Consider the following 24,178-nt stretch of genomic DNA (forward strand, 5'->3'; position numbering starts at 1 on the left):
GCATTTTATTTTTTCATTTTGGTGCAGGGTTCCCCTTAATATCCATACCAGACCTGAAGGGCTGGTATGGATTTTGGGGGGACCCCCACACAATTTATAGATTTTTTTGGTTCGGGTTCCCCTTAATATTAATACCAGACCCAAAGGGCCTGGTAATGGACTGGGGGGAACTCTTTCCTATTTTTTAATCAGTTTTATGTATATTGCCGCGATCATTACAGCCGCGATCTATTTTAAATTACTTTTTTTCTTTTCCTTTAAAAAAAATCATTTTGCTGTGGTAATGTTCTAAACACAGGAAAAATGTGCCACTTCAGGCCGTGTACACACGATCATTCAAAACCGATGAAAATGGACTGAAGGACCATTTTATCGGTTAACCAATGAAGCTGACTTATGGTCTGATGTACCTACACACCATCAGCTAAAAAAACGATCGTGTCAGAACGCGGTGACGTAAAACACACAACGTGTAGTGATGTCGCAAACCTAAAATTTCACTTTTCGCGAACGGCGATTGCGAACTTGCGCATATGTTCGCGAATGCGCGAACCGGGCGAACCGCCATAGACTTCAATGGGCAGGCGAATTTTAAAACGCACAGGGACTCTTTCCAGCCACAATAATGATGGAAAAGTTGTTTCAAGGGGACTAACACCTGGACTGTAGCATGCCGGAGGGGGATCCATGGCATAACTCCCATGGAAAATTACGTAGTTGTCGCAGAGTCCGTTTTTAATCCATAAAGGGCATAAATCACCTAACATTCATAAATTGTTTGGAATAACGTGCTCTAAAACATCAAGTATGATGTTATATCGATCAGGTAGTGTAAGGCTTAGGGTTAGGGTTAGGGTTACAGTTAGGGTTACAGATAGGGTTAGGGTAACAGACAGGGTTAGGGTTAGGGTAACAGATAGGGTTAGGGTTAGGGTAACAGATAGCCTTAGGGTTAGGGTAGGGTTAAGGTTAGGGTTACAGACAGGGTTAGCGTTACAGATAGGGTTAGGGTTACAGTCTGTAACCCTAACCCTAACCCTATCTGTAACCCTAACCCTAACCCTATCTGTAACCCTAACCCTGTCTGTAATAGGGTTCACAGTGACAGACCAAACTTCCCGTTTAACGCACCGCAAACACCTGCAAACAGTCCATTTGCACAACCGCAAACTCCCCATTTACACAAGGTTGTATACCAAGCTAGCCATGTCCTGTTCCTTGTCCTCACTGACGTCAATGAACGTTTTGGAGATTGCAGGCGATGGGGGGTTTTCAAAGCCTATAGTTGTGCTGAGATAGTTCAGTGACAGTTAAGTGACCCATAAAACAATGATTCTGCAGTGTGGGCCCATTGTTGGCCTAGTAGGCTTTAATGATCACCTTAGATGATCACAAAGAAAATTAATGTTTTTTCTATGCAAAATTATCCAGCCGATCGCTTTTGGTCTGATCACAATGAAGCAACGACCTTATCATCAGGGGTGTGCCAACATTTCCATTGCCAACACACTCATAGAGGTGGTTGCTTCATTGTGATATGCAAGCCCCTTCACCACAACAAGGTAACGATCACGAAGGGGAATTGACACATGTATGTGCCTTGTTTTTTGTTTTTGTTTTTGCAGCCACAGTGCAGCACCAGAGGCCAGAAAAAATAGGCATATACACATGTCTGAAAAATTAGGTTTTGTTGCAGCTGCTGCTGTAGCAGCGGCCAGAAAAAAATATGTTTTCCAGGCAGAAAGTGCACTAAAACATTGCGGCTTGAACCCTATTTGGTGGCGGATAAGTCACGCAAGTCATCCGGCATGCATAGATAAAATACAGCAGCGTGTGGACCATTTGTAGCCCAAGGAAGCTCATCTCATCAGGCCTTTAGTCAAATGTATCACCCACTGTCAGTCCCTTCGGGATCCATGCCTCATTCATCTTAATAAAGGTGAGGTAATCTAGACTTTTTTGACCTAGGCGACTTCTCTTCTCAGTGACAATACCTCCTGCTGCACTGAAGGTCCTTTCTGAAAGGACACTTGAAGCAGGGCAGGCCAGAAGTTCTATCGCAAATTGGGATAGCTCAGGCCACAGGTCAAGCCTGCACACCCAGTAGTCAAGGGGTTCATCGCTCCTCAGAGTGTCGATATCTGCAGTTAAGGCGAGGTAGTCTGCTACCTGTCGATCGAGTCATTCTCTGGGGGTGGACCCCGAAGGGCTGTGGCGACGCGGAGGGCTGAAAAAGCTCTGCATGTCCTCCATCAACATCACGTCTGTAAAGCGTCCTGTCCTTGCCGTCGTGGTCATGGTAGGAGGAGGACAACTTTCACCTCTTCCACTGTTAGATTCCCATTTGTGCTGTGACATCACCCTTGTATGCTGTGTAAAGCATACTTTTTAATTTATTTTGGAACTACTGCATCCTTTCCGACTTCCGGTAATTTGGTAATATTTCAGGCACTTTCTGCTTATACCGGGGGTCTAGTAGCGTGGCCACCCAGTACAGGTCGTTCTCCTTCAGCCTTTTTATACGAGGGTCCCTCAACAGGCACGACAGCATGAAAGACCCCATTTGCACAAGGTTGGATGCCGAGCTACTCATGTCCTGTTCCTCGTCCTCACTGATCTCACTGAAGGTCTGTTCTTCCCCCCAGCCACGTACAACACCACGGTTACCAGATAGGTGACAATGAGCACCCTGGGATGCCTGCTGTGGTTGGTCTTCCTCCTCCTCAAAGCCACATTCCTCCTCTGACTCCTCTTCCTCACACTCCTCTTCCAGCGTTTCTGCAGGTCCAGCAAGCAATGCTGATAAGGCTGTTTCTGGTGGTGGTGATGGTGACCACAACTCTTCCTCTTCACGCTCATCTACGGCCTGATGCAGCACTCTTCGCAGGGCACGTTCCAGGAAGAAAACAAATGGGATGATGTCGCTGATGCTGCCTTCAGTGCGACTGACTAGGTTTGTCACCTCCTCAAAAGGATGCATGAGCCTACAGGCATTGCACATGAGCGTCCAGTAACGTGGCAAAAAAATTCCCAGCTGCGCAGAGACTGTCCTAGCACCCCGGTCATACAAATACTTGTTGACAGCTTTTTCTTGTTGGAGCAGGCGGTCGAACATTAGGAGTGTTGAATTCCAACGTGTCGGGCTGTCGCAAATCAGTCGCCTCACTGGCATGTTGTTTCGCCGCTGGATATCTGAAAAGTGCGCCATGGCCATGTAGGAACGCCTGAAATGGCCACACACCTTCCTGGCCTGCTTGAGGACGTCCTGTAAGTCTGGGTACTTATGCACAAAGCGTTGTACAATCAGATTCATCACATGTGACATGCACGGGACATGTGTCAACTTGCCCAAATTCAATGCTGCCAACAAATTGCTTCCGTTGTCACACACCACTTTGCCGATCTCCAGTTGGTGCGGAGTCAGCCACTGATCCACCTGTGTGTTCAGGGCGGACAGGAGTGCTGGTCCTGTGTGACTCTCTGCTTTCAGGCAAGTCAACCCCAAGACGGCGTGACACTGTCGTATCCGTGATGTGGAATAGCCCCTGGGGAGCTGGGGCGGTGCAGCTGATGTGGAGCAAGACGCAGCAGCATAAGAGGACTCAGCCGAGGAGGTTATCGAAGAGGATGGAGTAGGAGGAGTAGAGGAGGTGGCAGCAGACCTGCCTGCAAGTCGTGGCGGTGTCACCAACTCCTCTGCAGAGCCACGCATTACATGCTTGTCAGCCGTCAGCAGGTTTAATCAATGCACAGTGTAGGTGATATACCTGCCCTGACCGTGCTTTGCAGACCAGGTATCAGTGGTCAGATGGACCCTTGCCCCAACACTGTGTGCCAGGGATGCCATGACTTCCTTTTGCACAATAGAGTGCAGGTTGAGGATTGTCTTTTGTGAAAATAAATTTCGGCCGGGTACCTTCCACTGCGGTGTCCCAATAGCTACAAATTTTTTGAAGGCCTCAGACTCCACCAGCTTGTATGGTAAAAGCTGGCGGGCTAAGAGTTCCGACAAGCCAGCTGTCAGACGCCGGGCAAGGGGGTGACTCTGTGACATTGGCTTCTTATGCTCAAACATGTCCTTGACAGACACCTGACTGTGGGGAGATGAGCAGGAACTGCTCAAGGTGAGATACGGAGTGGCGGTTGGTTGAGAGGGGGCAAGGAGGACAGTAGTGGTTGACGTGACTGAAGATGCTGCACCAGGAGGAGGATGGTGGCTTTGAGCTTGTGTGCTGCTTGTACTCGTCATCATGTGTTGATCCCATAGGCGTTTGTGATGTGTGATCATGTGCCTTCGCAAAGCAGTTGTACCTAGGTGGGTGTTGGATTTCCCACGACTCAGTTTCTTTTGGCACAGGTTGCAAATGGCATCACTGTTATCAGAGGCAGACACAAAAAAAATGCCACACTGCTGAGCTTTGCAATGCCGGCATTCTGGTGGTGGCAACAGCATGCGTTGATTGGCGTGCTGTCTGGCTGACCCTGGGTGCCGATACATGCTGTCTGACTGTGCCACTAGCTCCTTGCGACGACCTCCCCCTGCTTCCAACTCGTCTCCTCCTCCTCTCTGTCTCCCCATCTGAACTTTCCCCCTCTTCTTCTTCTCTTCGAGCGGGCACCCATGTGACATCCCCGGACACATCGTCATCATCAACTGCTTCACTTGTATCTGACAACTCAGCAAAGGAAGCAGCAGCGGGTACATCATCATCACACCATATGTCCATGTGTGTAATGCTGCCTGACTGAGTCATATCCCTTTTATCTACAACCTCTGGCAATAATGGTTGCACATCACTCATTTCTTCCAACTGATGTGTAAATAACTCCTCTGACAGATCAAGTGAAGCAGCTGTGATGCTAGTGTTGGTGGTGGCATGCGGGCGAGTGTGACTTGAGAGGTGCCCGAAGCTGAGCTGGAGGAGGATGGTGTGTCAAGGTTATGAGCGGAAGCTGTAGAAGATTGGGTGTCCTGTGTTAGCCAGTCAACTATGTCCTCAGAACTTTTGGAGTTCAGGGTACGTGGCCTCTGAACACTGGGCATTATTCTAGGGCCAAAGGGAATCACAGCACCACGACCACGACAGCCCCTGCGGGGTGGCCTGCCTCTGCCAGTCATTTTTTATTATTTGTTTAGTTGTACTATGCGTGCAAGCTACTGTGACACCAGATATGAGTGGCACTGTGCACTGGCAGAAGTTGGCAGAGTAGACGCTGTAGGCCTGACACACGCCTGCAGACAATTAACTGCTATTCTATTGCAGTCAAAATTGTGTTTTTTCTTTTTAAATTTAATATACTATCCCACCAGATATATGAGTGGTGGCACTGGGCAAGTGGGCACAGTTTACACTATGAGCCTGACACACGCTGGCAACTGACTACTATTCTATTGCAGTCAATTTTTTGGGGGGTTTTAAATGTTATGTACTGTGCCACCAAGATAGATTAGTGGTGGGTGGCACTGGGCACAGTGTACGCTGTACCCCTGACACACGCTGGCAGCCAGGCAACTAACTACAATTATATTGCAGTAATATTTTTTGTTTTTGTTTTTTAAATGTTATGTACTGTGCCACCAAGATAGATGGGTGGTGGGTACCACTGGGCACAGTGTACGCTGTTCCCTGACACACGCTGGCAGACAGGCAACTGACTAAAGTTATATTGCAGTAATATTTTTATTTTTTGTTTTTTAAATGTTATGTACTGTGCCACCACGATAGATGAGTGGTGGGTGGCACTGGGCACAGTGTACGCTGTACCCTGACACACGCTGGCAGCCAGGCAACTGACTACTATTATATTGCAGTAATACAATTTTTTTTTTAAATGTTATCGACTGTGCCACCAAGATAGATAGGTGGTCGGTACCACTGGGCACAGTGTACGCTGTACCCTGACACACGCTGGCAGCCAGGCAACTGACAACAATTATATTGCAGTAATATATATTTTTTTTAAATGTTATCTACTGTGCCACCAAGATAGATGAGTGGTGGGTGGCACTGGGCACAGTGTACGCTGTGATCCTGACACACGCACGCTGCCTTCCTAGCAGGCAACTGCAATTAGATTACAGAGAAAAAAAAATCTGACTGATATACTAGCCCTAAAAAGGGCTTTTTGGGGTTACTAGCCCTAAAAGGGCTTTTTGGGGTGCTTTCCTTACAGCAGAGATTAGATAAGTCTTTCACGACTGGAGTGGACATTGAAAACACTAGCCTAGCTATGCTTTCCCTATCAATTCAGCAGCAGCAACACTATCCCTCCTCTCACTAAGAATGCAGGTTCCGAATGAATCTAAAATGGTTGCTGCCCTAGAGGTGGGAGGGTCAGGGAGGGAGGGTATGCTGCTGATTGGCTGGAATGTGTCTGCTGACTGTGAGATAGAGGGTCAAAGTTTGCTCAATGATAATTAATAGGAGGCGGATCGAACAGCGCATATGTTCACGCGCATCGGCGAACACGAATGCGCAAAAATCGCCGCAAATTATTCGCCGGCGAACAGTTCTGTACATCTCTAACAACGTGCTGAAAAAAAAAAACGAAGTTCAATGCTTCCAAGCATGCGTCAACTTGATTCTGAGCATGCACGGCCTTTTGACCGATGCTTTTGCATACTAACGATCGGTTTTGACCTATCGGTTAGGCGTCCATCGGTTCAATTTTAAAGCATGTTCTCTTTTTTTGACCGAAGGATAACTGACCGATGGGGCCCACACACGATCGGTTTCGACCAATGAAACAGTCCTTCAGTCCGTTTTCATCGGTTTTGACCGATCGTGTGTACGCGGCCTTACAGGCATATTATAGACACCCCCCAGGTGTGAAATTTAAAGAAATATTTAATTGTTATTGTTTTACTTTAAGCATTATTAAAATCACTGCTCCCAAAAAAAAGGGCCTTCAAAAACTTTTATGGCAATAACGTGCATATAAGACTTTACAATTAAAAATTATCATGTTAGTGTCCCATAAACTTTAACGGCTTTCCGCGGCTTTCTAATTTGCCCCGAACTCTGCATATTGTTTGTTGTTTGCCGAACATCCGAACAACCAAAGTTCGGCCTGAACTTATGCTCGAGGCTGAACCATTCCCCCATCCCTACTCTGGAGAAGTTGCAGAGATCCACAGCTCAAGTGGGAGAATCTGTCCACAGGAAAACTATTAGGCCCCGTACACACGACCAAACATGTATGCTGAAACTGGTCCGCGGGCCTGTTTCAGCATACATGTTTGGTCGTGTGTAGGCGCGAGCGGGCCGAATTCCAACAAACATTTGCCCGCCGGGCCTTTTCCCAGCAGGCAAATATTCCTGGACGTGTTTTAAAACCGTCCGCTGGAATCCTGCCCGCTCGGACATGTACGGTCGTCAGTACAGACCTACCGTACATGTCCGAGCGCCCGCCGTCCCTCGCATGCATCGAATGACTTTGACGCATGCGTGGAAGCCTTTAAATGGCAGGCCCGCCCACGTCGCCGCGTCATCGTCGCGGCGACGACGCGGACACGCCCCGCGTAGTGTTTACGCGCGGACTTCTGTACGATGGTTAGTACAACCATCGTACAGAAGCCCTCTGGCAGGCATGTACGGTGAAAACGGTCCGACGGACCGGTTTCACCGTACATGTTTGCTCGTGAGTACCCGGCCTTAGTGGTGCACTCCACAAAACTGGCATTTCTGGAAGAGTGGCAAGACGAAAGCCATTGTTGAAAGAAAGCCATAAGGAAATCCTATTTGCAGTTTGCGAGAAGCCATGTGAGGGACACAACAAACATGTGGAAGAAGGTGCTCTGGTCAGATGAGACTAAAATGTAACTTTAAGCCAAAAAGCAAAACATGAGTGGCAGAAAACAAATACAAAAAATTACCCTGAACACACCATCTCCACTGTGAAAGTTGTGTTTTACGTCACGCGTTGGACACGATCGGATTTTTAACCAATGGTGTGTAGGCAAGACTGATGAAAGTCAGCTTCGTCGGACATCTGATGAAAAAATCCATCAGTTCGTTTTCATCAGACGAACCGATCGTGTGTACAGGGCATTAGAGTTTGCAAAATACTTGGGCCAGAGGTTCACCTTCAAGCAGGACAACAACCCTAAACACACAGGCCCAGATTCACGTACAGCGGTGTATCTTTGTGCGGGCGTAACGTATCCTATTTACGTTACGCCTCCACAACTTTTAGGCCCCGTACACACGAGAGCATATCCGCTGGAAACGGTCCACCGGACCGTTTCCAGCGGATAAATCCTCTGGCGGATTTGGATCTGATGGCTGTACACACCATCAGATCTAAATCCGCGCGGAATACATCCGCGGTGACGTGTCGTGCCGTCGCCGCGCAGCTCACAATGGGCCAGATTCACATAGAAGAGCGGCGGCGTAACGTATTGTAGCGTTACACCGCCGCAATTTTTCATCGCAAGTGCCTGATTCACCAAGCACTTGCGATGAAAATCTACGCCGGCCGCCGGCGCAAGGCGGGCCAATTTAAATGTCCGTGTGCCATTTAAATTAGGCGCGCTCCCGCGCCGGACCTACCGCGCATGCTCCGTTTCCGAACTCCCGTCGTGCATTGCGCGCCGTGACGTCATTTTTTCGAACGGCGACGCGCGTAGCGTAATTCCGTATTCCCGGACGGCTTACGCAAACGACGTTAAATTTTGAATTTCGACGCGGGAACGACGGCCATACTTTAGACAGCAATACACTTGCTGACTAAAGTTAGGGCACCAAAAACGACGACTAACTTTGCGACGGGAAACTATACTAGCGGCGACGTAACGAACGCGAAAAACCGTTGTGGATCCGTCGTAACTCCTAATTTGCATACCCGACGCTGGTTTACGACGCAAACTCACCCCAGCGGTGGCCGCGGTACTGCATCCTAAGATCCGACAGTGTAAAACAATTACACCTGTCGGATCTTAGGGATATCTATGCGTAACTGATTCTATGAATCAGTCACATAGATAGAAACAGAGATACGACGGCGTATCAGCAGATACGCCGTCGTATCTCCACTGTGAATCTGGCCCTGAGTGTCGGCCTCCAGCCATTTATTCATTAATCCTTTTATTATTATTGTGTTTTTTATTATTATTGTGTTTTTTCACCTATACTTTAGCGCTTATCACCTTTATCAACAGATGTGGGTGTGTGTTATGTTAATTTTATGTAACCCCACGTAAATGATGCTTTTTACGAACGGCGCATGCGCCGTCTGTGAAAGTATCCCAGTGCGCATGCTCCGAATTAACCCGCAAGAAGCCAATGCTTTCGACGTGAACGTAAATGACGCCCAGCCCTATTCGCGAATGACTTGCACAAACAACGCAACATTTTCAAAATTTGACGCGGGAACGACGTCCATACTTAACATTGGTACGCCGCATGTACGCCTCATATAGCAGGGGTAACTTTACCCTGGGAAAAGCCTAACGTAAACGTTGTATCTGTACTGCGTCGGCCGGGCGTACGTTTGTAAATTCGCGTATCTAGCTGATTTACATATTTCTAGGCATAAATCAGCGTACACGCCCCTAGCGGCCATCGTAAATATGCAGTTAAGATCCGACGGCGTAAGAGACTTACGCCGGTCGGATCTAATACAAATCTATGCGTAACTGATTCTAAGAATCAGGCGCATAGATACGACGGCTCAGACTCAGATATACGACGGCATATCTGGAGATACGCCGTCGTATCTCCTTTGAGAATCTGGGCCACAGTCAGAGCTACAATGGAATGGTTTATCAGGGGTCTCAAAGTACCGGCCCGCGGGCCATTTGCGGCCCGCGGACCGGTTCTAAATGGCCCGCAGGCAGGGCAGGGGGTGCCGCGGAAGTGGGGGGTGTAGATTTTCTTCACATGCAGAGTAGCGCAGGAAGCGTCTGTAATAATAAGTTCACTTGTTTGTCATGTCACGCTGCGGCTGCTCCCCGCCCCCGGCGCCCCCCTCTCTTCTCGTCCATCCCTATTTGCTTGTGATATCACCTGGGATGGACGAGAAGAGAGGGGGGGTGCCGGGGGATGGGGGAGCAGCCGCAGCGTGACATGAGAGAGAAGTGAGCTTATGACAGAGACGCTCCCTGCTTTACTCTGCATGTGAAGAAAACCACAAGTAAATGCTGACCTGTGCCCCATGTACTCTGTGCCCTCATGTGCCCTGATTGTGCCCTCATGTACCCCTCATGTGCCCCATGTACTCTCATGTACCCTAAGTGTGCCCCATGTACCCTGAGTGTGCCCTCATGTTCCCCATGTACCCTGAGTGTGCCCTCATGTTCCCCATGTACCGAGTGTGCCCTCATGTTCCCCATGTACCCCGATGTGCCCCATGTACTCCGATTGTACCCTCATGTGCCCTATGTACCCTGATGTGCCCTGATTGTGCTCCATGTGCCCTGATGTGCCCCATTTACCCTGATGTGGCCTATGTGCCCCATGTGCTCTGATGTGCCCCATGTACCCTGATTGTGCCGTCATGTGCCCCATGTACCCTGATTGTGACGTCATGTTCCCCATGTACCACGATGTGCCCCATGTACCCTGAGTGTGCCCTCATGTTCCCCATGTACCCTGATGTGCCCCATGTGCCCTGATTGTGCCCCATGTGCCCTGATTGTGCCCTATGTGCTCTGATGTGCCCTGATGTGCCCCATGTGCCCTGATGTGCCCAATGTACCCTGATGTGCCCAATGTACCCTAATTGTGCCCTCGTGTGCCTTAATGTGCCCTGATTGTTTCCCCAATGTACCCTGATGTGGCCCATGTACCCTGATGTGCCCCATGTACCCTGATGTGCTGGGCTCTGTACCCTGATGTGCTGGGCTATGTACCCTGATGTGCCATGTGCCCTGTCCTGATGTGTTGTGCCCTGATGTGCCATGTCCTGATGTGCCTTGCCATGCCCCGTACCCTGATGTGGCCTGTTGTGCTGTGCTCTGATATGCTGGGCTCTGAACCCTGATGTGCTGGGCTCTGTACCCTGATGTGCTGGGCTCTGTACCCTGATGTGCTGGGCTCTGTACCCTGATGTGCTGGGCTATGTGCCCTGTACCCTGATGTGCGCTGTGCCCTGTACCCTGATGTGCACTGTGCCCTGTACCCTGATGTGTGCTGTGCCCTGTACCCTGATGTGCGCTGTGCCCTGTACCCTGATGTGCTGGGCTCTGTGACCTCATGTGCTGTGCCCTGATGATGAGTGGTCAGTGTGTAGTGTAGTGGTCAGTGGGGTGTGTAGTGGTCAGTGTGCAGAGTAGTGGTCATCGTGTAGTGTAGTGGTCAGTGTGTAGTGTTCAGTGGTCAGTGTGTAGTGTGCAGTGTAGTGGTCAGTGTAGTGTGCAGTGTAGTGGTCAGTGTGCAGTGTAGTGGTCAGTGTGCAGTGTAGTGTTTGGTGTGCAGTGGTCGGTGTGCAGTGGTCAGTGTGCAGTGGTCAGTGTGCAGTGGTCAGGGTTAATAATGCATCCACTGACACCAGTGCTGGGGGGATAATGTTGCGTTCACTGTCACCAGTACTGTTGTTTTTGAAGTTTGAAAGTTTGCATGCTGCCCCCCATGGGATATGAAAACTCGTCTTGTGGCCCTCAGGTAATTTGAGTCTGAGACCCCTGGTTTAGATCAAAGCATATCAATTTATAAGAATGGCCCAGTCAAAGTCAAGACCTAAATCCAACTGAGAATCTGGGACAAGACTTGAAAATTGCTGTTCACAGATGTTCGCTATCCAATCTGACAGAGCTTGAGCTAATTTGCAAAGAATAGGCAAAAATGTCACTCTCTAGATGTGCAAAGCTGGTAGAGACATACCCAAAAAGACTTGGACCCAGATTCTCAAAGGACTTACAACGGCGTAGCACCATGTACGCCGTCGTAAGTCCGAATGAGAGCCGTCGTATCTATGCGGCTGATTTTTAGAATCAGCTACGCATATATTCGGTTAAGATACGAGCGGCGTAAGTCTCTTACACCGTCGTATCTTAGGGTGCATATTTACGCTGGCCGCTAGGTGACGCTTCCATAGATTTCCGTGTTGAATATGCTAATGAGCTAGATACGCCGATTCACAAACGTACGTGCGCCCTGCGTAGCGAGATACGTCGTTTACGTAAGACATACGCCGGCGTAAAGTTACCCCTCATAAAGCAGGGGTAAGTCATGTTAGGTATGGACGTCGGAAACGTCGGAACAGCGTCGTGTTTTACGTTGTTTGCGTAAGTCATCCATGAATGGGGCTGGACATTAGTTACATTCACGTCGACTAGGCATTGAGCGGGCGTAATTTAATTTGAAAATTCGACGTGATACTGAGCATGCGCACGCATGCGCCGTTCGAAAAAAGTATCATTTACGTGGGGTCATGATTAGTTTACATAAAACACGACCCCCTGTTCCTCATTTGATTTAGGCGCGCTTACGCCGGTACATTTACGCTACGCCGCCGTAACTTTAGACGCAAGTGCTTTGTGAATACAGCACTTGCCTCTCTAAGTTGCGGCGGCGTATCGTAACTACGATACGCTACGCCCGCCTACATTTACGCCGCTGACTGTGAATCTGGCCCTTGAAGTCTATAATTGCAGCAAATGGTGGTTCTATATTGAGTATTGAGTAGACATGTGCACAACAAAAATGTTCGTATTTTTTTGTTCCATTTCGTCTCGTTCCGTAGATTTCGTAATTTCGTAAGACTCAAGTTTTCCTATTTGAACCCGTTCGTATTTCGTAAGATGCAAGTTTTCCTATTCGGACCCGTTCGTATTTTCGTAACAGTTTTATTTTCATTTATACTGAATGATTCGTAATTCTGTCTAATTTATTTCTGTTGATTTGAAATTCGGTATTTTGTTAGATAATAATTTTTGTTTAATGGATTCGTGATTTTGTACTTTCGTAAATACATAGCAACGCGTGGCTAATCCATATTAAGATATACTTTCTCCTAAGCCCCGTACACACGGTCTGACTTTTTGCCAACAAACGTCAAAATTAGCGTTTTCCAAAAAATCTGACCGTGTGTACGCTCCATCGGACAAACTTTTTCGGTTTCAAAAGTCTGACCAGCTCCCTTCAGACAAAAATCCACGGAAAGTTTGTTTGAAGTCCGATCGTGTGTACGAGGCTTTACACTGTACAATGTGACTCCGCACAAAAGAGATAAGCTAAGATATTAAGTAAGATACATCACTCACTAACTACACTGCCCAGTTCCCATTCGAAAGAACGATACAAGTACACAAATTTACGAACAGACAAAGAAACGGATTTACAAAACACACAAATGAAAATACGAACATACGAATGAAAATACGAACAGACAAAGGATTTAAAATACGGAATGCAAATCGTTCGTTATAGATTTCACTTTCGTTCTTTTGCTTTTTCGGTGTTTCGTATTTTAGTAAGATTTCCAATCATACGTTCGTATTTTCGCTTGTTCGTTATTTTGCTTATTCGTAATTCCGTAATTTTCGTATTTTGGCTAATTAGCTTTTCGGATGTTCAAATTGATCCGAATGTACAAATACTAAAAAATTTGTACGAAAATCCATTCGTTACGAACAGGAACGCACATGTCTAGTATTGAGTCTATCACATAAAATCCCAATAAAATATATTTAGGTTTTTGGTTGTAACATGAAAAAATGTGGAACATTTCAAGGGGTATGAATACTTTTTCAAGGCACTATATATATATATATATATATATATATATATATATATATATATATATATATATATATATATATACAGTACAGACCAAAAGTTTGGACACACCTTCTTATTCAAAGAGTTTTCTTTATTTTCATGACTACGAACATTGTAGATTCACACTGAAGGCTTCAAAACTATGAATTAACACATGTGGAATTATACATAACAAAAATGTGTGAAACAACTGAAAATATATTTCATATTCTAGGTTCATCAAAGTAGCCACCTTTTGCTTCGATTACTGCTTTGCACACTCTTGGCATTCTCTTGATGAGCTTCAAGAGGTAGTCACCTGGCGCAGCACCCCATCACTCTCCTTCTTGGTCAAATAGCCCTTACACAGCCTGGAGGTGTGTTTGGGGTCATTGTCCTGTTGAAAAATAAATGATGGTCCAACTAAACGCAAACCAGATGGAATAGCATACCGCTGCAAGATGCTGTGGTAGCCATGCTGGTTCAGTATGCCTTCAATTTTGAATAAATCCCCAACAATGTCACCAGCAAAGCACCCCCACACCATCACACCTCCTCCTCAATGCTTCACGGTGGGAACCAGGCATGTAGAGTCCATCCGTTCACCTTTTCTGCGTCGCACAAAGACACGGGGGTTGGAACCAAAGATCTCAAGTTTTGACTCATCAGACCAAAGCACAGATTTCCACTGGTCTAATGTCCATTCCTTGTGTTCTTTAGCACAAACAAGTCTCTTCTGCTTGTTGCCTTTCTTTAGCAGTGGTTTCCTAGCAGATATTCTACCATGAAGGCCTGACTCACACAGTCTCCTCTTAACAGTTCTAGAGATGTGTCTGCTGCAAAAGGTGGCTACTTTGAAGAACCTAGAATATGAAATATATTTTCAGTTGTTTCACACTTTTTTGTTATGTATAATTCCACATGTGTTAATTCATAGTTTTGATGCCTTCAGTGTGAATCTACAATTTTCATAGTCATGAAAATAAAGAAAACTCTTTGAATGAGAATGAATCACTTACAACTTTCCCATTTAGTTATCTCTTTGTATAGCATTCAGGCACTGTAGAAATTGGATTGCTTGCAGACCTATTCAGTGTGTATGTGCTGTCATGTTAAATTGAATTTTGCACTTTAAATTAGATTATGGTTGGATGGATAAAAATGATATGTTCAGCAGATATAATCCTTAATAGAGGTTGCTGCAATTGATATAAGGAAACTTATATACTGTACGTAACTGCAAATTTAACTATTTACCAATTGATGTTGATTCCATAAGTGAGGGTTAGGCCCTGTACACACGATCAGTTCAAACTGATGAAAACGGACTGAAGTTCAGTTTCATCGGTTAACCGATGAAGCTGACTGATGGTCTGATGTGCCCACACACCATCAGTTCAAAAACCGATCGAGTCCAACGCGGTGACGTAAAACACAACGACGTGCAGAGAAAAATGAAGTTCAATGCTTCCAAGCATGCGTCGACTTGATTCTGAGCATGCCCGGGTTTGGAACCGATTCTTTTGCGTACTAACCATCGGTTTTGACCTATCGGTCAGGCATCCATCAGTCCAATTTTAAAGCAAGTTCTCTGTTTTTGGACCGAAGGACAACAGACCGATGGGGCTTACACACTGTCGGTTTGGACCGATGAAACTGAACTTCAGTCCGTTTTCATCAGTTTGGACTGATCGTGTGTACAGGGCCTTAGCTGTAAGTTAAGGAAATAGGGACTTCTCCAACCTTAGATCTTTAGCCACATTGAATTATAATAAGTAGTTGAAGTTTAGACAAGCACTTGCTTGCTTGCTATGGGGAACATCAAAGATAAATGATGACCATTATTTGGTTTATAACTAACTGTCAGGGAAGACACCATAATTTATTCTCAGGAAATTAACTTTTGCATTTCTGAATATAATTTAAAAAGTACATTGCATTCACTAATTATCTTTAATGGTACTGTATAAAAAATCCAGGTTGTATTTTTTAGGTTAACCCATTGGAGCCAGCCCCCCCCCCATCCTTTTAATGGGTTTAGGATGCCAGAAGGTGGGGTTTATGATCATGTGACCGCCATGATTGGTTTCCTGTTACAGTGACTGTGGCGGGAGCTCGCAGGGTGCGCGCTCTCTGCACAGCTGTATTTGCACTAATGCACACAAATATATGGCCGCACGGCGACCAAGACCCACCCAACGAGAGGCCGCATATTTACATGCGGCCGGCACCAAGAGGTTAAGTGTTAGTAATATGAATTCAGTAAACTATGTTAACCTTTTAAAACAAAAAATAATCCTGACCAAATGTGAGATCTCAACATTTTGTTTATAGGAAAATGTGGAAGATGACAACTGTCAAGTTTGTAAGCGTGGATTTTTCAACCTGCAGCATCAAAATCCCAAAGGCTGTGATCAGTGTTTTTGTTCTGGAGTTTCAAACAACTGTATCGATTCACAGTTTACTTATGCCAAGGTGAGAGGACTCAAGACAGCTTACTTTTTTCTTATTTTTATAACATTTCTCACATATTGCAATTTCTTACATATTCCACAAATATTCTAAAATACAAAATATGTTTTATCAAGATTACTTTTATGAGTCACTCAACAATACCCACATGGTTGTAGTGTTTTGAATACATTCAAGTACCCAAACTGACAACAAAATACACATTTCTTATGTTTTCTCACTTGTGTCTCCAGAAAATAAAAAAAAACATTGAGAAGAAAAGTAAAAATACTTCAATGTGACAAGAAAAGACCATTTTCAGATATTCATTTTCAGATATTCATGGAGATGAATATTTTCAGATATTCATGGATTCCATTTTCATGGAATTCCTCTATCCCATGTGGAGGAATAGAAATTAAAGAAAGGGAACCAAGAGAGGCATGTTGGGGAAAAGATATATGTGAGCGAGAAGGAAGGGTGTCCAGCTAAGGATAATGGAAGACTCTACAATATAGCAAAGTTTTATAATATTAGGCCTCACAAATAGGACTGAAGCTTAGCTTAAGCACAAAAATCGATCCACGCATATAATATTGATATCAATTTTGAATGTCATTTGTAAAGACCAGCTGTTAGTTTCTCCATTCTCATGACATAGTTAATTTTCTCTACCCATTCTTTAATGGCGGGGCTGTCACAGTTCTCCAGCATCTATGATATAGGGATTGGCCTGCAGATATCAAAATTGGGGAAGGCCTTTGCAATTGACCCCATTATCACAGATAAAAGATCCATTTCTAGTGTCTCTGGCCAGGAATGCCCCATAAATAAATGGCATACTTGAAAAAGTTCAAGAAAGGTCTAATATGAGGGCAAGACCACCACACATGAGATAAAGATGTGATCCTCCCATCTCCAACACCAATCTGGAATCAATGGTAGAATTTTATGCAATTTGGAGGGACTCAAAAGAAATAATTTTTCCCAATTTTCTTTCAAAATAATTCCCAGTCCTCTCTCTCAATCTTTGGTATAAAAAAGACAATTGGGGAATGGATGTTTAAAAGTATGCTATAGAACTATATTATATGTGGGAAATCTGAATTCTTGAGGCATAATACTTGAACTGGTGTTAAAGTGAAAGCAAAGTCGAAAAAAATACTATTAAAATAACAAACCTTTCATACTTACCCACTCTATTCAGTGGTTTTGCACAGGGCAGCCTGGATCCATCTATTCTTGGGTCCCTGACTAGAGCACCTGGTCCCTCCCTGTTGAGTGCCCCCCACAGCAAGCAGTTTGCTATGGGGGCACCCGAGCTGAGCTGCAGCTTTGAAGACTGGGCTTCCACAGTGGCATAGCAGAGGGTGCGTCAGAGGGGGTGGGGGTCACGTGACAGGTGGCCCCGCCTCCCCTATATAAGAAATGTCACAGCTTCAGCCACGTCATTCGCTGGAGGTCGGCGTGGCTGCGCTCTGGATGGATGGATCTTCTCATCGCTGGACCGGAGATCACCGAACGTCGCTGGATACAGACAATGTTGGAGCAGGAAGCCCGGGAACGAGTGGATTATCACCGCTGGATTTATTTTCTTTTTTTTTTATTAATAAAGGACTTTTTTCTACGGTGTGTGTGTGTGTTTTTTCCAACTATTTACACTTCCTTCGTGAAATGGTAGGGGTAGGGCAGGATCTGGGGGTCCCCTTTGTTAAAGGGGTCTTCCAGATTCTGATAAGCCCCCCGCCCGCAGTCCACCATAACCACCAGGCAAGGGTTGTGGGGATGAGGACCTTGTCCCCATCAACATGGTACAGTTCAGGAGAGGGGGGGTGCACTCTGTCCCCCCCTCTTTTCTGCGGCCGGACAGGTTAACGTGCTCGGATAAGTGGTCTGGTGTGAATTCTTGGGGGAACTCCACGCCATTTTTTTTTTATTTGGGGTGGAGTTCCCCTTAAAATCCACACCAGACCAGAATGGATATTTGGGGGGAACCCCACGTAATTTTTTTTTAATTGATGGCGGGGTTTCCCTTAATATCCATTCCAGACCTGAAGGGCCTGGTAATGGAATTTGGGGGGACCCCCACTCTATTTTTTTTTTTTTTTATAATTGAATTCTCTCTGAATTGCCAGAGCCGACAATTCATTATAGCTGCAAGTCCGGTTTTAAAAGACTTTTTTTCCTTTCAGAAATGACACTTTGTGCAGAGACAGTTCTAAGTACTTGAAACATGCGCTATTTCACATGCTAACTTTACACCTCCCCTAGGTACGAAATTTAAAGTAATATTTCACTTTTATTGTTTCTCTTTTACCATTATTAAATTCACTGCTCCCGAAAAAACGTCCGTTTTTAAAACTTTTTTTGCATTGACACATGTCCCCTGGAGCAGGACCCAGGCACATTTTAGGACAATAACTTGCATATTAGCTTTTAAAATTAGCACTTTAGATTTCAAATGTTCGAGTACCATAGACTTTAACGGGGTTCTAAAGTTCACACGAACATTTGGTGTGTTCGCAAATTCTGGTGCGAACCGAACAGGGGGGTGTTCGGCTCATCCCTAGCCAGAACTCATCGTTCCACAGTGGCTCACCTGTTGATCATCTCCTACTCATCAGTCAAGCCCACAGCCAGCCAGCCTCTCCTGGCTATTTAAACTGCCTGGTTCATTTCATCAATTGCCTTTGCCTTGATCAAACATATGTAGTGACTCTCTGCTGTGTTCCTGTTGAAGACTTGCCTGGCTGAAGTCCTTTCTGGGTCCTGATACTGTATCCTGAACCCTGATTTCCTGGCTTTTTCTGACTACCCAATTTGGCTATGACTACTTTTACCAGTCGTACCATTTTTGCAATTTTATTAATAAGTGTGATTTTTACTGCATTTTCTGTCTTTGTCTGTTTCATGGTTCCTGACAGTAGGCGAAGGCCATGAATTCAGAAGATGCAGGCAATCCACCTAGTGGTAATATTTTTCCTGGTTGAATGAGCAGGCTCACCACATGGATCAGTTTGCCATAGTGTTACAGACACTCCTGATTCACACTGGATCCTCCCATAGTGGCTTTGCAAAGTAAACCTTTTTCACCTTAATATACAATATTGTTAATTTCTGGTTTAATGTTTTTTTGTTTCTAGATTACTCATATGAATGGCTGGTACCTTACAGAATTAAATGGTGACATTAGGGTTGCCCCATATAAGGATGGCTTTGATGGACCCCAACAACTGAGTATTAGAGCTGCAGATGCACGTGCACAGGGGCTGTTTGATGTCATGTACTGGTCTGCACCAGCTTCCTATCTGAAAGATAAAGTAAGTTTCACTTTCATGCAATATTTTAATTTGTTATGGTTGCTGGCATCAGGCTTCTCAAAGAAATGGAAATTAATTTTTGGAAGAAATTAGGATTTAATATCCAAAAATTATCCAATTGGACGTAATATCAAATATTTCAAACCAATACACTGCCTAAATTTGACAGGGAGTAAATGTAACAAAAAATGAACTTTTAAGCATTTAAACACACAATCTGAAAAAAAATGGGTGGCACTTCTCAAGTGCTATGGTTCCCCAGTTCAAAATGGCACTAGAGCCACTTTAATCATATTCCCATATACCAAATCCCCAACATTATTTAAGAAGTGCATGGGGACAGTTCAGGCCAACTAAGTTATGAAGCGATACATAGGGTCTTGGAATGTAAATCATCAGCATTTTTATTGTCAGTGATTTAAAGGGGTTGTAAAGGTAAAAATTATTTTCCTAAATAGCTTTCTTTACCTTAGTGCAGTCCTCCTTCACTTACCTCATCCTTCGATTTTGGTTTTAAATGTCCTTATTTCTTCTGAGAAATCCTCACTTCTCGTTCTTCTGTCTGTAACTACACACAGTAAAGCAAGGCTTTCTCCCTGGTGTGGAGAAAGCCTCTTGAGGGGGCGAGCAGGAGTGTCAGGACACCCACTAACACCCACTAACACACCAGATGGTCACCAGTCATCTCTATGACCGTCGGAGGCCCGGGCGCGATGTGATGACGTCACGCCTGGGTACCCATAAGTAAACAAAGCCGCAATTGCGGCTAGTAAGCAAGAGATATGTGATTTTTTTTTTCACAATCTCATGCTTTCCAGCCTGGAGGAGGGATGTGGGGTCTTATTGACCACGCATCTCTCCTTAAAGAGGACCTGTCACACACTATTCCTATTACAAGAGATGTTTACATTCCTTGTAATAGGAATAAAAGCGATAAAAAAAATGTAAAAAAAGTGTAAAAAAATAAATAAATAAGTAAAAAAAAAATTAAAACGCCCCTGTCCCCGGTAGCTCGTGCTCAGAAGCGAACGCACACGTACAATGTAAACGTTGTTCAAACCACACATGTGAGGTATCGCCGCGTGCGTTAGAGGGTGTGCAGCAATTCTAGCACTAGACCTCCTCTGTAACTCTAAACTGGTAACCTGAAAACATTTCAAAGCATCGCCTAAGGAGATTTTTAAGTAACGAAGTTTGGTGCCATTACATGAGTGTGCGCAATTTTAAAGCGTGACATGTTATTTACTCAGCATAACATCATCTTTCATATTTTACAAAAAAATTCTGCTAACTTTACTGTTTTATTATTTTTTAATTCATGAAACCATTTTTTTTCCAAAAAAAGGCGTTTGAAAAATAATTGCGCAAATACAGTGCAAGATAAAAAGTTGCAATGACTGCCATTTTATTCCCTAGGGTGTCTGCTAAAAAAACATATATAATGTTTGGGGGTTCTGAGTAATTTTCTAGCAAAAGAATGATGATTTGTACATGTAGGAGAGAATAGGCCCAGTATGGAGGTGGTTATAAAAGCCCTGGGCCAGATCCACAAAGCACTTACGCCGGCGTATCTAGAGATGCGCGGCGTAAGTGTAAATATGCGCCGGCGTATCTATGCGCCGTATCCCCAAAATGAGATACGCCTGAAAACCAGATTTTTCCGACCAACGTAATCTTTCTACACCGGCGCATCGTGGGCGCAAAAATACGCTAGACACACCATTGTTTTGCTATGCAAATATGCAAATGAGGGAGATACGGTGATCCACAAAAGTAAGTTTGTCCGGCGCAGGCTGTGCGCATCAGCTGTACGTCCGGTCTAAAGTTACCCCTCATAAAAGCAGCTTTAACTTTGCACCAGACGTGTGCAGGTCAGCTAAAGCAACACCGTTAGGGACGAGCTGAGCAGCCACACTTGCAGGACAACAATCTGTATGCCAACATGCCAGGGGAATACATGGTCATAGCTATACTACTGGCTTTAGATGCGCGCAGAAGGAGGAGGGAACGAAGGAGGAGGAGGGCACCGGAGAGGATCTACCGACCGCGCATAAACGTCTTTGGCATGTGTGATTCTGAGGTGTATCGCATCTTCAGATTCAGTCCTACTGCCATCATGGAATTAACCACAACCCTGAAAGATGACATCACCAGCCAGACACACCGCTCACATGCAGTAGAGCCACTGGTCAAGGTCCTGGCAACACTCCATTTCTTTGCCAGTGGCTCTTTTCAGCGTACAAGATTGGTGGTGGCTGGAATGGCACAATCCTCCATTAGCAGATGTGTGCACCAGGTTATCCCCGCAATCCTCAGACGCATGGCCAACCAAATCATCAGACCCACCCAGGAGGACCTGCGGGTGAAGGCAATGCGTGATTTCTACAGAATTGCCAGATTCCCAGGCACCGTGGGGGCCATTGATTGCACACATGTGGCACTACGGCCCCCCTGTGAGACAGAGCACCTATACCGCAATCGGAAGCACTGGCATTCCATCAACGTACAGGTGATAGTCGATGCCCAATGCCTCATATGGCACGTCCGTGCCAAACACCCAGGTTCCAGCCATGACAGCTACATATACCGTCAAAGCCCCATCCCAATGGAATTTGAACAGAACATGTATGGGGACAGCTGGCTGGTTGGTGAGTGACATGGGTGTCAGGCATGACTGCCCCCCCCATGATGCAGACATCACGAGGGGCACATGCATGACTAACATCCTCCTGTCTTTTCCCTTCCAGGTGACTCTGCATATGCACTTGGACCCCATCTCATGACTCCATACTGGAATCCCCAAACCCCAGGAGAGCAAAGATACAATGAAGCACACGCACGTACCCGTGGAGTGGTGGAACGCACCTTTGGCCTCCTGAAGTCCCGTTTCCGATGCCTGGATACGTCTGGGGGTACCCTGTTGTATTCCCCAAACTTTGTGTGCCAGATCATCGGTGCATGCTGCACAACTTCGCCGTGAGAAGGGGCCTGGAGATTGACATACGTGATGACCTGACCCCCGAACCAGACAATCCCCCCCCTGACTGAGGCTACCCCCTCTTCTGAGGGAAGAGCAGTCAGGAGATGCCTCGCAGTAGGCATCTTTGCACATTAAACACACACATTAATCATGGCACAATGAGAATGCACGCATGCACACCACTGTGGTCCCTAGATCACACACATCACATCCTCATCAAATTGGATTAGCACAAGCCCACCATGCAGGACTTGGGAGCAGCAACGCCACGCCAAGGCTCCAATTATGTCACTGTACATTCATACACCATTCACACCGACCTGGGGATCACTTCTCCCTGGTCCTTGGGATCCCTTCTCCACCACAATACTTCATTCCCGGACATCACCTCCTCCTCCTCAACCTCCTCCTCCTCAACCTCCTCATGAGGTGAGCTGGGGCCACTCCCCTCCTCAGAGGACTCCGGGCTTGCCTGGGGGTCTTCCTCAGACTCATGTCCGGTGGAGGCTGCGGACTGGCCAGATGGCCCAGCACCCTCCTGCACATCTGTGGATGACACAAAACATACACAGGTTGGAGGATCCACACACTTGTCACATATTCCCTCCCCCCCCACACATGCTACACACCAGATAGAAAAAAAAACACTTACCTGTCCTCACGGCCTCCTCAATGGAGTCAAAGCCAGGCAGCCCCTCCACTTGCTGCCTGTGGAAGCACTGGGCCACCGCATGGTCCTCAGCAGTGAGCCTAATAGTGCATGCAGGTCCCCCTCCAGTGCCCCTGGCATGTGCTGCATACTTTGCCAGCTTCCCACGGACCACACGTCTGAGATCATTGATCTTTTTTTGGATTCCACTGCGGGACCTGGTCTCACCCCCCAATGCATTGACATCATCTGTGATGTCTTGCATGATCTGCCTCCTCCTGGCCGGGGTGGTGTTGGCACTCTCAGGGCCATGCAGAAAACGACCAAATTGGGTAATGGCCCTCACAATGATCTCCTTCTCCCGCAAGGAGTAGTTCAGCTTCCTCTTCCTCTCAGTCATCTTTCCAAAACACTCTCTAAAACACTCTCCAAAAACCACACGATCCAAAAACACACCGACACGACACAAACCAACAAACAGCAACAGACAACGGAACAAAAGCACCTTGCTTCAGGGGGGGAAACAAATGGATGTACTTTTGCAATGGAAGGGCGTATGTCTGGGCCTATTTATGCCCTGGGCGTATCTCACTAAGTACGCGGGGCCTAGATCCTATCTCACTGATTACGCCGGGCCGAGTTCTGAGCATGCGCAGAGAGGCGCTGACCATAGTCAGCATCGTGCGCATGCGTAGTCCGGCCGGCCCTTCATTTGCATGGGGTCACGGCTCATTTCAATGGAACATGCCCACGTCCTTCCCACTTTCAATAACGCCGGCTTACGCCTTGGAATTTACGGCGCGCCGGCGCAAATTTGAGCGCAAATACTATGAGGATACGGTACTTGCCTCTCTAAGTTGAGCCGCCGTAACGGAAAGGAGATGCGCTACGCCGGTGTATATATACGCCGATGTACGTGGATCTGCCCCCCTGTATTGCGGAGAAGACCCCCGGAGAGCGGAGGAGACCCCCCGGAGAGCAGAAGACCCCCCGGAGAGCGTAAGAAGAAGCCCCCCCTGCTAAACGAGCTAAAGAAGACAGGGGGGCCTCCGGAGCAGACTAATAAATTATTTTAAAA

General features: G+C 46.2%; 1 protein-coding gene across 1 annotated transcript in view; it reads left to right on the plus strand.

The window, feature by feature from the left end:
- LAMA2 (laminin subunit alpha 2) overlaps positions 1 to 24,178 on the plus strand; it is a 1,029,834-nt gene that overhangs the window by 384,128 nt on the left and 621,528 nt on the right. The window contains 2 exon segments of the mRNA XM_040350410.1: positions 16,035 to 16,175; positions 19,295 to 19,471. Coding sequence (XP_040206344.1) covers positions 16,035 to 16,175; positions 19,295 to 19,471 — 318 coding nt within the window.

The sequence above is a fragment of the Rana temporaria genome, chromosome 4 (assembly GCF_905171775.1).
Source record: "Rana temporaria chromosome 4, aRanTem1.1, whole genome shotgun sequence".
Classification (NCBI taxonomy): Eukaryota; Metazoa; Chordata; class Amphibia; order Anura; family Ranidae; genus Rana; species Rana temporaria.